The sequence below is a fragment of the Rana temporaria genome, chromosome 3, assembly GCF_905171775.1.
Source record: "Rana temporaria chromosome 3, aRanTem1.1, whole genome shotgun sequence".
NCBI lineage: Eukaryota > Metazoa > Chordata > Amphibia > Anura > Ranidae > Rana > Rana temporaria.
Genome location: NC_053491.1, coordinates 735,961 through 751,194, shown reverse-complemented (window position 1 = coordinate 751,194; position 15,234 = coordinate 735,961). Strand labels below are relative to the sequence as shown.

General features: G+C 53.9%; 1 protein-coding gene across 1 annotated transcript in view; it reads left to right on the top strand.

Moving 5' to 3' along the window:
* Positions 1–15,234, top strand: part of SLC4A5 (solute carrier family 4 member 5) — a 165,511-nt gene that overhangs the window by 37,618 nt on the left and 112,659 nt on the right. The window contains 1 exon segment of the mRNA XM_040342174.1: positions 3,984–4,113. Coding sequence (XP_040198108.1) covers positions 3,984–4,113 — 130 coding nt within the window.

Here is a 15,234-nt window from a genome sequence, read left to right as displayed (position 1 = left end):
GCTGTCATTTTCCTGGGTCTGCCGGCCGTTCTCCATTACTTGTCCCGGGGACTACGTCTGAAAAAAGTGCTGCGGACGCCATTCATTGACCGATGATCTCCGACTGTCCCGATTGTTGACCCGTCCCACCAACGTGACCTTAGTCTGGTCCATCGTTGTCCATCGTTGTCCATCGTTCTGCAGTATGTGTCCCGGGTCCAGAACTTGGTCCCGGGGACCTTTCCTGAAAATACAAATAACGGAAAAAATTCAGATCTACGAGTCTTGGCGTGTCGGCCATATTGGTTTAGGTGTCTCCACTGGCCGTACGGCGTCCGCCCTCTACAAGGCGTGGAGGGGGAGGGGGACAGAGGGTTAGGCGTGGAGGGGGGCAGAGGGTTATCATTCAGGGGGAATCTACATGATCGATCACTAGAACCGTCTAAGGATGAAATAATCGGAGGACGTGTCTATGTGGGTCCAGGAGAGAGCTGATTGGGCAGCTTAGCCACGCCCTCATTTACCTTTTCTTCCAATCGGCGCACAGCTGTTTGTTGTTCCTCATGAGAGAGATCTCCTCCAATCCCGATCTGTCGGTAATCCCCCCGGATAATAAGCACAGATTCCCACACAGAGGGGGAGATTAGGATTGGGCGTTGAGGTCATGAAGGGGTTAACCAGCTGGGCTGTGATTGGTGGAGAAGAAGAATGAACATTGAAGTGTCTGCAGAACATTCCAGGAATTCCAAATCCTCAGATCCGAGTCTCGGGATTCCAAACACAAGTCCTTATTGTTCTGTTCAGAGATCGTTTGTGACAGACGGGAACAATTCTTCAGGGGCTCATAGACGGTACAATCCCGTCATCCAATCCCGCCATCCAATCCCGTCATCCAATCCCATCATCCAATCCCATCATCCAATCCCCACCATCCAATCCCCTCATCCAATCCCACATCCAATCCCACATCCAATCCCACCATCCAATCCCCACCATCCAATCCCACCATCCAATCCCGTCATCCAATCCCACATCCAATCCCCACCATCCAATCCCGTCATCCAATCCCACATCCAATCCCACATCCAATCCCACATCCAATCCCACATCCAATCCCACCATCCAATCCCCACCATCCAATCCCGTCATCCAATCCCCACCATCCAATCCCCACCATCCAATCCCATCATCCAATCCCCATCATCCAATCCCCACCATCCAATCCCCACCATCCAATCCCCACCATCCAATCCCATCATCCAATCCCCATCATCCAATCCCCACCATCCAATCCCCACCATCCAATCCCATCATCCAATCCCGTCATCCAATCCCCACCATCCAATCCCCACCATCCAATCCCATCATCCAATCCTGTCATCCAATCCCGTCATCCAATCCCCACCATCCAATCCCCACCATCCAATCCCATCATCCAATCCCCATCATCCAATCCCCACCATCCAATCCCCACCATCCAATCCCCACCATCCAATCCCACCATCCAATCCCATCATCCAATCCCATCATCCAATCCCCTCATCCAATCCCCACCATCCAATCCCGTCATCCAATCCCCACCATCCAATCCCCACCATCCAATCCCATCATCCAATCCCCACCATCCAATCCCCACCATCCAATCCCATCATCCAATCCCCACCATCCAATCCCATCATCCAATCCCGTCATCCAATCCCGTCATCCAATCCCGTCATCCAAACCCCTCATCCAATCCCCACCATCTAATCCCACCATCCAATCCCCTCATCTAATCCCCACCATCCAATCCCGTCATCCAATCCCATCATCCAATCCCCACCATCCAATCCCCACCATCCAATCCCGTCATCCAATCCCATCATCCAATCCCGTCATCCAATCCCGTCATCCAAACCCCTCATCCAATCCCCACCATCCAATCCCCTCATCCAATCCCGTCATCCAAACCCCTCATCCAATCCCCACCATCCAATCCCACCATCCAATCCCATCATCCAATCCCCACCATCCAATCCCACATCTTATCCCATCATCCAATCCCACCATCCAATCCCACATCTTATCCCATCATCCAATCCCACCATCCAATCCCCACCATCCAATCCCCTCATCCAATCCCCTCATCCAATCCCACATCCAATCCCCACCACCCAATCCCACATCCAATCCCATCATCCAATCCCCACCATCCAATCCCCACCATCCAATCCCCTCATCCAATCCCACATCCAATCCCCACCACCCAATCCCACATCCAATCCCATCATCCAATCCCGTCATCCAATCCCGTCATCCAAACCCCTCATCCAATCCCCACCATCCAATCCCACCATCCAATCCCGTCATCCAATCCCGTCATCCAATCCCACATCTTATCCCATCATTCAATCCCCACCATCCAATCCCCACCATCCAATCCCCTCATCCAATCCCACATCCAATCCCACCACCCAATCCCACATCCAATCCCATCATCCAATTCCCACCATCCAATCCCCACCATCCAATCCCCTCATCCAATCCTGTCATCCAAACCCCTCATCCAATCCCCACCATCCAATCCCACCATCCAATCCCATCATCCAATCCCCACCATCCAATCCCACATCTTATCCCATCATCCAATCCCCACCATCCAATCCCCACCATCCAATCCCCTCATCCAATCCCCTCATCCAATCCCACATCCAATCCCCACCACCCAATCCCATCATCCAATCCCCACCATCCAATCACCACCATCCAATCCCCTCATCCAATCCCGTCATCCAAACCCCTCATCCAATCCCCACCATCCAATCCCACCATCCAATCCCCACCATCCAATCCCCACCATCCAATCCCCTCATCCATTCCCGTCATCCAAATCCTCTAGACTCCTCCTTTTCTTAGGTCCCTTGCTGGTACTCATGGCTTCTCCTCTTCTCCGGTCCCACGCCGCCACGCCAGACTCCTCCTCTTCTTGGGTCCAACGCTGGCTTTTCAGGCTCCACCTCTTCTCGGGTCCCCCACCGGCACTCTAGGCTCTTCCTCTTCTCGACTCCCACGGTGGCACTCCAGACTCCTTCTCGGGTCCCATGCCGACTTTTCAGGCTCCTCCCCTTCTCGGGCCCCCCACCATCACTCCAAGCTCCTCCTCTTCTTGGGTCCAATGCTGGCTTTTCAGGCTCCACCTCTTCTCGGGTCCCCCACCGGCACTCTAGGCTCTTCCTCTTCTCGACTCCCACGGTGGCACTCCAGACTCCTTCTCGGGTCCCATGCCGACTTTTCAGGCTCCTCCCCTTCTCGGGCCCCCCACCATCACTCCAAGCTCCTCCTCTTCTTGGGTCCAACGCTGGCTTTTCAGGCTCCACCTCTTCTCGGGTCCCCCACCGGCACTCTAGGCTCTTCCTCTTCTCGACTCCCACGGTGGCACTCCAGACTCCTTCTCGGGTCCCATGCCGACTTTTCAGGCTCCTCCCCTTCTCGGGCCCCCCACCATCACTCCAGGCTCCTTCTCTTCTCAGGTCCCACGTTGGCAATCCAGGCTCCTCTTCTCGGGTCCCCCACTCACACTCCAGGCTCCTCCTCTTCTCAGGTCCCCTGCTGGTGCTCCTGGCTCCTCCTCTTCATTGGGTCCCCCATAGAAAGCCACTTTCCCTGGGGGCACCCAGGTAGGCTTCATTTCTGAGGACTACATATCCCATGGTATCTTGCTGATTCCTGTACTGACTCCTCCTCTCAGAAGGCGGCTCTGTGAAAGGTGTGACACAGCAGTGCCTCCTCACAGGGCATAGTGACTCCGTGTCCCAGAATTCCAGGAAGTCAATGGGCGGGGTCTCCTTCACAGTGATAGGAGGAGGATGGAGATGATTGGAGGACGATGGGGGGTGATGATCGGATTTAATATCCTCACCAGAGATCTGATTTGGGGCCCCGATCACACGGATAATGTTTAATCGTATTTATAATATTTGAAGTTTTATTGGCAGAAAATACTAACAGGTTTGCTTTGTCCTTAGTGTCTCCAGCAGCCGAGCGTCTGAGGTACATTCTGGGGGACGACGATGACGCCCCAAATCCCACCCTCTTCACCGAGATGGACACCCTACAGCATGACGGGGAGGAGCTGGAATGGAAGGAGACGGCCAGGTAGAGTCATCAGATTACCGCCCATCGCACTTCTAGTCCCGCCTATCACACTTCTATCCCCGCCCATCACACTCCTATCCCCGCCCATCACACTCCTATCCCCGCCTATCTCACTACTATCCCCGCCCATCACACTCCTATCCCCGCCCATCACACTCCTATCCCCGCCCATCTCACTACTATCCCCACCCATCACACTCCTATCCCCGCCCATCACACTCCTATCCCCGCCCATCACACTTCTATCCCCACCCATCGCACTTCTATCACCACTCAACACACTCCTATCCCCGCCCATCTCACTACTATCCCCGCCCATCATACTCCTATCCCCGCCCATCTCACTACTATCCCTGCCCATCTCACTACTATCCCCACCCATCTCACTACTATCCCCGCCCATCTCACTCCTATCCCCGCCCATCACACTTCTATCCCCGCCCATCTCACTACTATCCCCGCCCATCACACTTCTATCCCCACCCATCACACTTCTATCCCCGCCCATCACACTACTATCCCCGCCCATCACACTCCTATCCCCGTCCATCTCACTACTATCCCCGCCCATCACACTCCTATCCCCGCCCATCTCACTACTATCCCCACCCATCTCACTCCTATCCCCGCCCATCACACTTCTATCCCCACCCATCACACTTCTATCCCCGCCCATCACACTACTATCCCCGCCCATCACACTCCTATCCCCGCCCATCTCACTACTATCCCCACCCATCTCACTACTATCCCCGCCCTTCACACTCCTATCCCCGCCCATCTCACTACTATCCCCGCCCATCTCACTCCTATCCCCGCCCATCACACTTCTATCCCCGCCCATCACACTCCTATCCCCGCCCATCTCACTACTATCCCCACCCATCTCACTACTATCCCCGCCCTTCACACTCCTATCCCCGCCCATCACACTCCTATCCCCGCCCATCTCACTACTATCCCCGCCCATCTTACTATATCCCCACCCATCACACTTCTATCCCTGCCCATCTCACTACTATCCCCGCCCATCACACTTCTATCCCTGCCCATCACACTCCTATCCCTGCCCATCACATTTCTATCCCCGCCCATCACACTTCTATCCCCGCCCATCACACTCCTATCCCCGCCCATCTCACTACTATCCCCGCCCATCACACTCCTATCCCTGCCCATCTCACTCCTATCCCCGCCCATCACACTCCTATCCCTGCCCATCTCACTCCTATCCCCGCCCATCACACTTCTATCCCCGCCCATCACACTCCTATCCCCACCCATCACACTTCTATCCCTGCCCATCTGACTACTATCCCTGCCCATCACACTACTATCCCCGCCCATCACACTCCTATCCACGCCCATCACACTTCTATTCCCACCCATCACACTTCTATCCCTGCCCATCTGACTACTATCCCTGCCCATCACACTTCTATCCCCGCCCATCACACTTCTATCACCGCCCATCACACTCCTATCCCCGCCCATCACACTTCTATCCCCGCCCATCACACTTCTATCCCCGCCCATCACACTTCTATCCCCGCCCATCACACTCCTATCCCCGCCCATCACACTACTATCCCCGCCCATCACACTCCTATCCCCGCCCATCTCACTCCTATCCCCGCCCATCACACTCCTATCCCCGCCCATCTCACTCCTATCCCCGCCCATCACACTCCTATCCCCGCCCATCTCACTCCTATCCCCGCCCATCACACTCCTATCCCCGCCCATCTCACTATAACCCTACCCATCACACTTCTATCCCTGCCCATCACACTTCTAGTCCCACCTATCACACTTCTATCCCCCCATCTCACTCCTATCCCCGCCCATCTCACTACTATCCCCGCCCATCACACTCCTATCCCCGCCCATCTCACTCCTATCCCCTCCCATCACACTCCTATCCCCGCCCATCTCACTATATCCCCACCCATCACACTTCTATCCCTCCCCATATCACTACTATCCCCGCCCATCACACTTCTATCCCTGCCCATTACACTTCTAGTCCCACCTATCACACTTCTATCCCCGCCCATCACACTCCTATCCCCGCCCATCTCACTACTATCCCCACCCATCACACTTCTATCCCCGCCCATCACACTCCTATCCCTGCCCATCACACTACTATCCCCGCCCATCACACTCCTATTCCCGCCCATCTCACTCTTATCCCCGCCCATCACACTCCTATCCCCGCCCATCACACTCCTATTCCCGCCCATCTCACTCTTATCCCCGCCCATCACACTTCTATCCCCGCCCATCTCACTACTATCCCCGCCCATCACACTTCTATCCCCACCCATCACACTTCTATCGCTGCCCACCTCACTCCTATCCCCGCCCATCACACTTCTATCCCCGCCCATCACACTTCTATCCCCGCCCATCACACTCCTATCCCTGCCCATCTCACTCCTATCCCTGCCCATCTCACTCCTATCCCCGCCCATCACACTCCTATCCCTGCCCATCTCACTCCTATCCCCGCCCATCACACTTCTATCCCCGCCCATCACACTTCTATCCCCGCCCATCACACTCCTATTCCCGCCCATCACACTCTTATCCCCGCCCATCACACTCTTATCCCCGCCCATCTCACTCCTATCCCCGCCCATCACACTTCTATCCCCGCCCATCACACTTCTATCCCCGCCCATCACACTTCTATCCCCACCCATCTGACTACTATCCCTGCCCATCACACTCTTATCCCCGCCCATCTCACTCCTATCCCCGCCCATCACACTTCTATCCCCGCCCATCACACTTCTATCCCGGCCAATCACACTTCTATCCCCGCCCATCACACTTCTATCCCCGCCCATCACACTTCTATCCCCGCCCATCACACTTCTATCCCCGCCCATCACACTCCTATCCCCACCCATCACACTTCTATCCCCGCCCATCACACTCCTATCCCCGCCCATCTCACTCCTATCCCCGCCCATCACACTTCTATCCCCGCCCATCACACTTCTATCCCCGCCCATCACACTTCTATCCCTGCCCATCTGACTACTATCCCTGCCCATCACACTTCTATCCCTGCCCATCACACTTCTATCCCCGCCCATCACACTTCTATCCCCGCCCATCACACTTCTATCACCGCCCATCACACTCCTATCCCCGCCCATCTCACTACTATCCCCGCCCATCACACTCCTATCCCCGCCCATCTCACTCCTATCCCCACCCATCACACTCCTATCCCCGCCCATCTCACTATATCCCCACCCATCACACTTCTATCCCTGCCCATCACACTTCTAGTCCCACCTATCACACTTCTATCCCCCCATCTCACTACTATCCCCGCCCATCACACTCCTATCCCCGCCCATCACACTCCTATCCCCGCCCATCTCACTCCTATCCCCGCCCATCACACTCCTATCCCCGCCCATCTCACTATATCCCCACCCATCACACTTCTATCCCTCCCCATATCACTACTATCCCCGCCCATCACACTTCTATCCCCACCCATCACACTCCTATCCCCGCCCATCTCACTACTATCCCCACCCATCACACTTCTATCCCCGCCCATCACACTCCTATCCCTGCCCATCACACTACTATCCCCGCCCATCACACTCCTATTCCCGCCCATCTCACTCTTATCCCCGCCCATCACACTTCTATCCCCGCCCATCTCACTACTATCCCCGCCCATCACACTTCTATCCCCACCCATCACACTTCTATCGCTGCCCATCTCACTTCTATTCCCGCCCATCACACTCCTATCACACCATCACACTCCTATCCCCGCCCATCACACTTCTATCCCTGCCCATCACACTTCTATCCCCGCCCATCTCACTCCTATCCCCGCCCATCACACTTCTATCCCCGCCCATCACACTTCTATCCCCGCCCATCACACTCCTATTCCCGCCCATCTCACTCTTATCCCCGCCCATCACACTTCTATCCCCGCCCATCTCACTACTATCCCCGCCCATCACACTTCTATCCCCACCCATCACACTTCTATCGCTGCCCACCTCACTATATCCCCGCCCATCACACTCCTATCCCTGCCCATCTCACTCCTATCCCCGCCCATCACACTTCTATCCCCGCCCATCACACTTCTATCCCCGCCCATCACACTCCTATTCCCGCCCATCACACTCTTATCCCCGCCCATCACACTCTTATCCCCGCCCATCTCACTCCTATCCCCGCCCATCACACTTCTATCCCCGCCCATCACACTTCTATCCCCACCCATCACACTTCTATCGCTGCCCATCTCACTCCTATCCCCGCCCATCGCACTTCTATCCCCGCCCATCACACTCCTATCCCCGCCCATCACACTTCTATCCCCGCCCATCACACTTCTATCCCCACCCATCACACTTCTATCGCTGCCCACCTCACTATATCCCCGCCCATCACACTCCTATCCCTGCCCATCTCACTCCTATCCCCGCCCATCACACTTCTATCCCCGCCCATCACACTTCTATCCCCGCCCATCACACTTCTATCCCCGCCCATCACACTTCTATCCCCACCCATCTGACTACTATCCCCGCCCATCACACTTCTATCCCTGCCCTTCACACTTCTATCCCCGCCCATCACACTTCTATCCCCGCCCATCACACTCTTATCCCCGCCCATCTCACTCCTATCCCCGCCCATCACACTTCTATCCCCGCCCATCACACTTCTATCCCCGCCAATCACACTCCTATCCCCGCCCATCACACTCCTATCCCCGCCCATCACACTTCTATCCCCGCCCATCACACTTCTATCCCCGCCCATCACACTACTATCCCCGCCCATCACACTCCTATCCCCGCCCATCTCACTTCTATCCCCGCCCATCACACTTCTATCCCCGCCCATCACACTTCTATTCCTGCCCATCTCACTCCTATCCCCGCCCATCACACTTCTATCCCCGCCCATCACACTTCTATCCCCGCCCATCACACTTCTATCCCCGCCCATCACACTCCTATTCCCGCCCATCTCACTCTTATCCCCGCCCATCACACTTCTATCCCCGCCCATCTCACTACTATCCCCGCCCATCACACTTCTATCCCCACCCATCACACTTCTATCGCTGCCCACCTCACTATATCCCCGCCCATCACACTCCTATCCCTGCCCATCTCACTCCTATCCCCGCCCATCACACTTCTATCCCCGCCCATCACACTTCTATCCCCGCCCATCACACTCCTATTCCCGCCCATCACACTCTTATCCCCGCCCATCACACTCTTATCCCCGCCCATCTCACTCCTATCCCCGCCCATCACACTTCTATCCCCGCCCATCACACTTCTATCCCCACCCATCACACTTCTATCGCTGCCCATCTCACTCCTATCCCCGCCCATCGCACTTCTATCCCCGCCCATCACACTCCTATCCCCGCCCATCACACTTCTATCCCCGCCCATCACACTTCTATCCCCACCCATCACACTTCTATCGCTGCCCACCTCACTATATCCCCGCCCATCACACTCCTATCCCTGCCCATCTCACTCCTATCCCCGCCCATCACACTTCTATCCCCGCCCATCACACTTCTATCCCCGCCCATCACACTTCTATCCCCGCCCATCACACTTCTATCCCCACCCATCTGACTACTATCCCCGCCCATCACACTTCTATCCCTGCCCTTCACACTTCTATCCCCGCCCATCACACTTCTATCCCCGCCCATCACACTCCTATCCCCGCCCATCTCACTCCTATCCCCGCCCATCACACTTCTATCCCCGCCCATCACACTTCTATCCCCGCCAATCACACTCCTATCCCCGCCCATCACACTCCTATCCCCGCCCATCACACTTCTATCCCCGCCCATCACACTTCTATCCCCGCCCATCACACTACTATCCCCGCCCATCACACTCCTATCCCCGCCCATCTCACTTCTATCCCCGCCCATCACACTTCTATCCCCGCCCATCACACTTCTATTCCTGCCCATCTCACTACTATCCCCACCCATCTTACTATATCCCCGCCCATCTCACTCCTATCCCCGCCCATCACACTCCTATCCCCGCCCATCACACTCTTATCCCCGCCCATCTCACTCCTATCCCCGCCCATCACACTCTTATCCCCGCCCATCACACTTGGGGGTGTTTGTTGCTGAAATATAAACACTTTAAGGGAATCTGCATTTTCATGGGGAAAATATAGCAAATAAAATAATAATAATCCAGCGCATAGAATTATCAGAATGTTGTTAGAAATTCTCTTTCCTTTCTAATCTGCAGCCGCTGTCATTTTCTGTAAAATGCAATATGGCCGCCTGGAGGCGCTCTGTACAGATGGTATACAGAGCCCCGCCCCCAGGAAAGTCATTTCCTGCTTGTGTGATTGGCTCACTGATTTCCCCAGAAGTCAGATTTTGGGCATTTCCTGCAATATAAATGTCATTATTGATGAGACACTCCCATCTAAAGGGATGCACTTTCCTCATTAGAGCCCTGCAGGTGCAGCGGCTGATTGATAATTGTTCTGGACACAGAGAAACACACAGGGAGGAGATGATGGGCGGCCCGAGCGACCTGGCTCCTCTGTGTTCCCTGGTCACAGGTCTGGCGCTTTATTGCGGCAGAATTATCAGGCGTGTAATTGGAGGAGGAGGTTCATCAATAAGTAATACGTGTCAACCTGAAACAAATTAGCTCGCTAATGAAAGAACGCCGAGAATTCTTCATTAAGACGCCAAATCTTCCCTTAAACCCCAATGAAAGCATTACACCCGAGCAACGCTGGCTTTAATAAGTGAGCAGATTAACGAGTCAAAAGCCCAAATCCAGCAAGAATTTCTCGGTGGGCCGCTCAGCCTTATTGTCCTCCATCCCCCGGCGGCTGATCCCCCGCTGGCCAACCACAGCGGATTTACAGAAATACGCCTCTGGATGGAAATGACTTCCCGGACTTCAGACTTTTATTAATCACATGTTGGGTTCATCTCGGGGAATCGCGGCAGATTACCAACTGGGGGTCCCGAAGAACTCCGTGCCTTTTATTATATAACCCCCCAGCATGCGCACAGCAAAGACGCATCACGTATTACATGGACCTCCATGAGCGTCTTCTCACAGGTCATTGTATGGTGGGAGAGGAGGTGACTTTGGTCATTGTATGGTGTCCAGCATGGTGGGAGAGGAGGTGACATTAGTCATTGTATGGTGGGAGAGGAGGTGACATTGGTCATTGTATGGTGTCCAGCATGGTGGGAGAGGAGGTGACATTGGTCATTGTATGGTGGGAGAGGAGGTGACATTGGTCATTGTATTGTGTCCAGCATGGTGGGAGAGGAGGTGACATCGGTCATTGTATGGTGGGAGAGGAGGTGACATTGGTCATTGTATGGTGTCCAGCATGGTGGGAGAGGAGGTGACATTGGTCATTGTATGGTGGGAGAGGAGGTGACATTGGTCATTGTATGGTGGGAGAGGAGGTGACATTGGTCATTGTAGGGTGTCCAGCATGGTGGGAGAGGAGGTGACATTGGTCATTGTAGGGTGGGAGAGGAGGTGACATTGGTCATTGTATGGTGTCCAGCATGGTGGGAGAGGAGGTGACATTGGTCATTGTATGGTGGGAGAGGAGGTGACATTGGTCATTGTATGGTGGGAGAGGAGGTGACATTGGTCATTGTATGGTGGGAGAGGAGGAGACATTGGTCATTGTATGGTGGGAGAGGAGGTGACGTTGGTCATTGTATGGTGTCCAGCATGGTGGGAGAGGAGGTGACATTGGTCATTGTATGGTGTCCAGCATGGTGGGAGAGGAGGTGACGTTGGTCATTGTATGGTGGGAGAGGAGGTGACATTGGTCATTGTATGGTGGGAGAGGAGGTGACATTGGTCATTATATGGTGGGAGAGGAGGTGACATTGGTCATTGTATGGTGGGAGAGGAGGTGACATTGGTCATTGTATGGTGGGAGAGGAGGTGACATCGGTCATTGTATGGTGGGAGAGGAGGTGACATTGGTCATTGTATGGTGGGAGAGGAGGTGACATTGGTCATTGTATGGTGGGAGAGGAGGTGACATTGGTCATTGCATGGTGGGAGAGGAGGTGACATCAGTCATTGTATGGTGGGAGAGGAGGTGACATTGGTCATTGTATGGTGGGAGAGGAGGTGACATTGGTCATTGTATGGTGGGAGAGGAGGTGACATTGGTCATTGTATGGTGTCCAGCATGGTGGGAGAGGAGGTGACATTGGTCATTGGACAATCGGTATTGGGGTCTGCAATGGCAGGCGGAGGAGGAATATTTAGGGGAGACAGCAGAATGCTCTCCGGAGGGATATGACTTTGGTGGCCCTGGATTGCTGGGGGAGATCCTTACAGACAGTTTTGTGTTTGGTGATGAAGGGGAACCTACCCCTGAGGACCTGTGAGAATACTGAGGGGCTATGCTCGGTCTTGTAGGGGTCTCAGAGCTTAAACCTGATCTGGACTAGTTAAGGAAAGAACAGCATCTGGAAAGGGCACACAGGAAACTTCTAGAACACGTTCAGCAGCATGCCAGAGAATCGGCAGAGGAAACTCCGGAGATTGCCGTCTCCAAAGCTGAAGTGCTGACAGCAGGGAAGAGTGCTACCAACCTCTGCCCAGCACCAACAACAACTACAGAGTTCCAGGGAGCCGGGCAGTAGGCCTCTCTCCCCAACAGTTAGCTGGAGCAAATGATGTAGGGAAGGTTCCATGCCCAGCTGGTTGGTTGAATGTCGTCCTTCGTCCTCTGTGTTCAGATGTCTCTCTGCACTTCTCCACTGTGCTCTGTGGTTCCTCCTTCTTCAGGGTCACGCCAGTGACGTTGTGGTTGGGTGACAGAGTCGCAGTGCACAATAAAAACCTGACAGAGGTTCTTATCCAGGAAGTACTGGAGGCCCGATAGCGGGTTCCCCGAGGAACATGTTTGGCTTGGTTGGGAATTCCAATGAAACACTTAATATTCCATGATCTCCTCCCATACATTGTACATGTCCACCAATCACATTCATCCTCCAATGAACATTACAAATCAATACCCAAAACACAACACAGAGCCCCTCCCACATGGCGAATCACATCGGGTAGAATTCCAGACAAATGTTATTGGACGGAGTCTGGAAGGTTAGAACCTCTGCCAGGTGCAGATTGTCTGAGGCCTCGTACACACGACCAGTTTCCTCGGCAGAATCCATCAAGAAACTTGGTGGCAGAGCTTTTTTTCAGAGGAAACCGGTCGTGTGTACATTTCTCATCGAGGAAACTGTCGAAAGAGAGCAAGTTCTCTATTAGCTAGATTCAGGATGGCGAGCGCATAGTTGCGGCGGCGTAGCGTATGGCATTTACACTAAGCCGCCGTAATTTAGCGAGGCAAGTACATGATTCTCAAAGTACTTGCCTGCTAAGTTACGGCAGCGTAGCGTAAATCGGGCGGGCGTAATGGCGCCTAATTCAAATTTAGCTGAGGGGGCGTGTTTTATGTTAAGGGGGCTTGACCTGACGTGATTGACGTTTTTTTGGAACGGCGTATGTGCCGTCCGCCTACATATCCCAGTGTTCATTGCGGCAATGTACGCCGCACAGGCCTATTGGTTTTGACGTGGACGTAAACAACGTAAATCCCTATTCACGGACGACTTACGCAAACTAAGTAACATTTTCGAATTTCGACGCGGGAACGGCGGCCATACTTTAACATTACTATTCCAACTATTTGATGGAAAAACTTTAGGCCTGATAAAGCGTTACGTAAACGGCGTATCTGTACTGTGTCGGCCGGGCGTACGTTCGTGAATAGGTGTATCTAGTGATTTACATATTCTACGCCGACCGCAATGGAAGCGCCACCTAGCGGCCAGCCTAAATATTGCACCCTAAGATAGGACGGCGCAAGCCGTTGTATCTTAGATAGGTTTAAGTGTATCTCTATTTGAGAATACACTTACACTTATGTCGGCGCAGATTCCGAGTTAGGTCGGCGTATCTACTGATATCTACTGATACGCCGGCCTAACTCTATGTGAATCTACCTATATTTCCTCGTCGTGTTCCTCGTTGGGCTGGTTTTTGTCGAGAAACTCGAGCGTGTGTATGCTAAGGCCTCGTACACACCAGCGGACAGTCCGATGAAAACGGTCCGCCGGACCGTTTTCATCGGACATGTCCGCTGGGAGATTTCGGTCTGATGGTTGTACACACCATCAAACCGAAATCCGTGCGGTGACGTGTCCGCGCCGTCGCCGCGACGATGACACGACACGTGCGCGACGCTGGAAGGTCAAAGCTTCCACGCATGCGTCGAAGTGATTTGACGCATGCGAGGGATGGCGGCCGGTCGGACATGTCCGGTAGGTCTGTACAGACGACCAAACATGTCCGAGCGGACAGGCTTCCAGCGGACATGTTTCTTAGCATGCTAAGAAACATTTGTCCGCTGCAAAACGGTCGGCTGGACAAATGTCCGCTGGAAACCTGTCCGCTCGGCCGTACACACGACCGAACATGTCCGCTGAAACTGGTCCGCGGACAAATATCAGCAGACATGTTCAGTCGTGTGTACGGGGCCTAAGAAACCCGCGCATGCTCAGAATAAAGTATGAGGCGGGAGTAAAAGTTAACACGCAAACACATGAAATTAGCAAAAGCTGCCCCAAGAGTTGTGTCCGTGGAATGGAACTTCCCCTGCCGTCTATGTGTTGTACGTCACCGCGTTTGAGAACGAGGAGATTTTGTCCTGACACTGTTTACGCAAAGCAAGCTTGTCGAGTTCCTCCACAAGCCTAACAAGGAACTCGACGAGGAAAATGATGTGTTTCGCCCCAACGTGTTCCTCACTCGTGTGTACAAGGGTCTGAGAGAACGTCCCAACCAGGTGACCAAATCACGTATAAGGAGAAATGTCTCCAATAGTCAGGCGTGACAGAGGGTCTAACCCCCCCCCAAAAAAAAGGCTTTGATTACTTTCTATTATTGCCCACTGTGACAAACCCTTGTCCTCAAACCGGACCATGTCCGCCGTCAATGCTTCCTCTGTCCAGAACCAGCACTGTCCAAGACTCTCCAGCCCCCC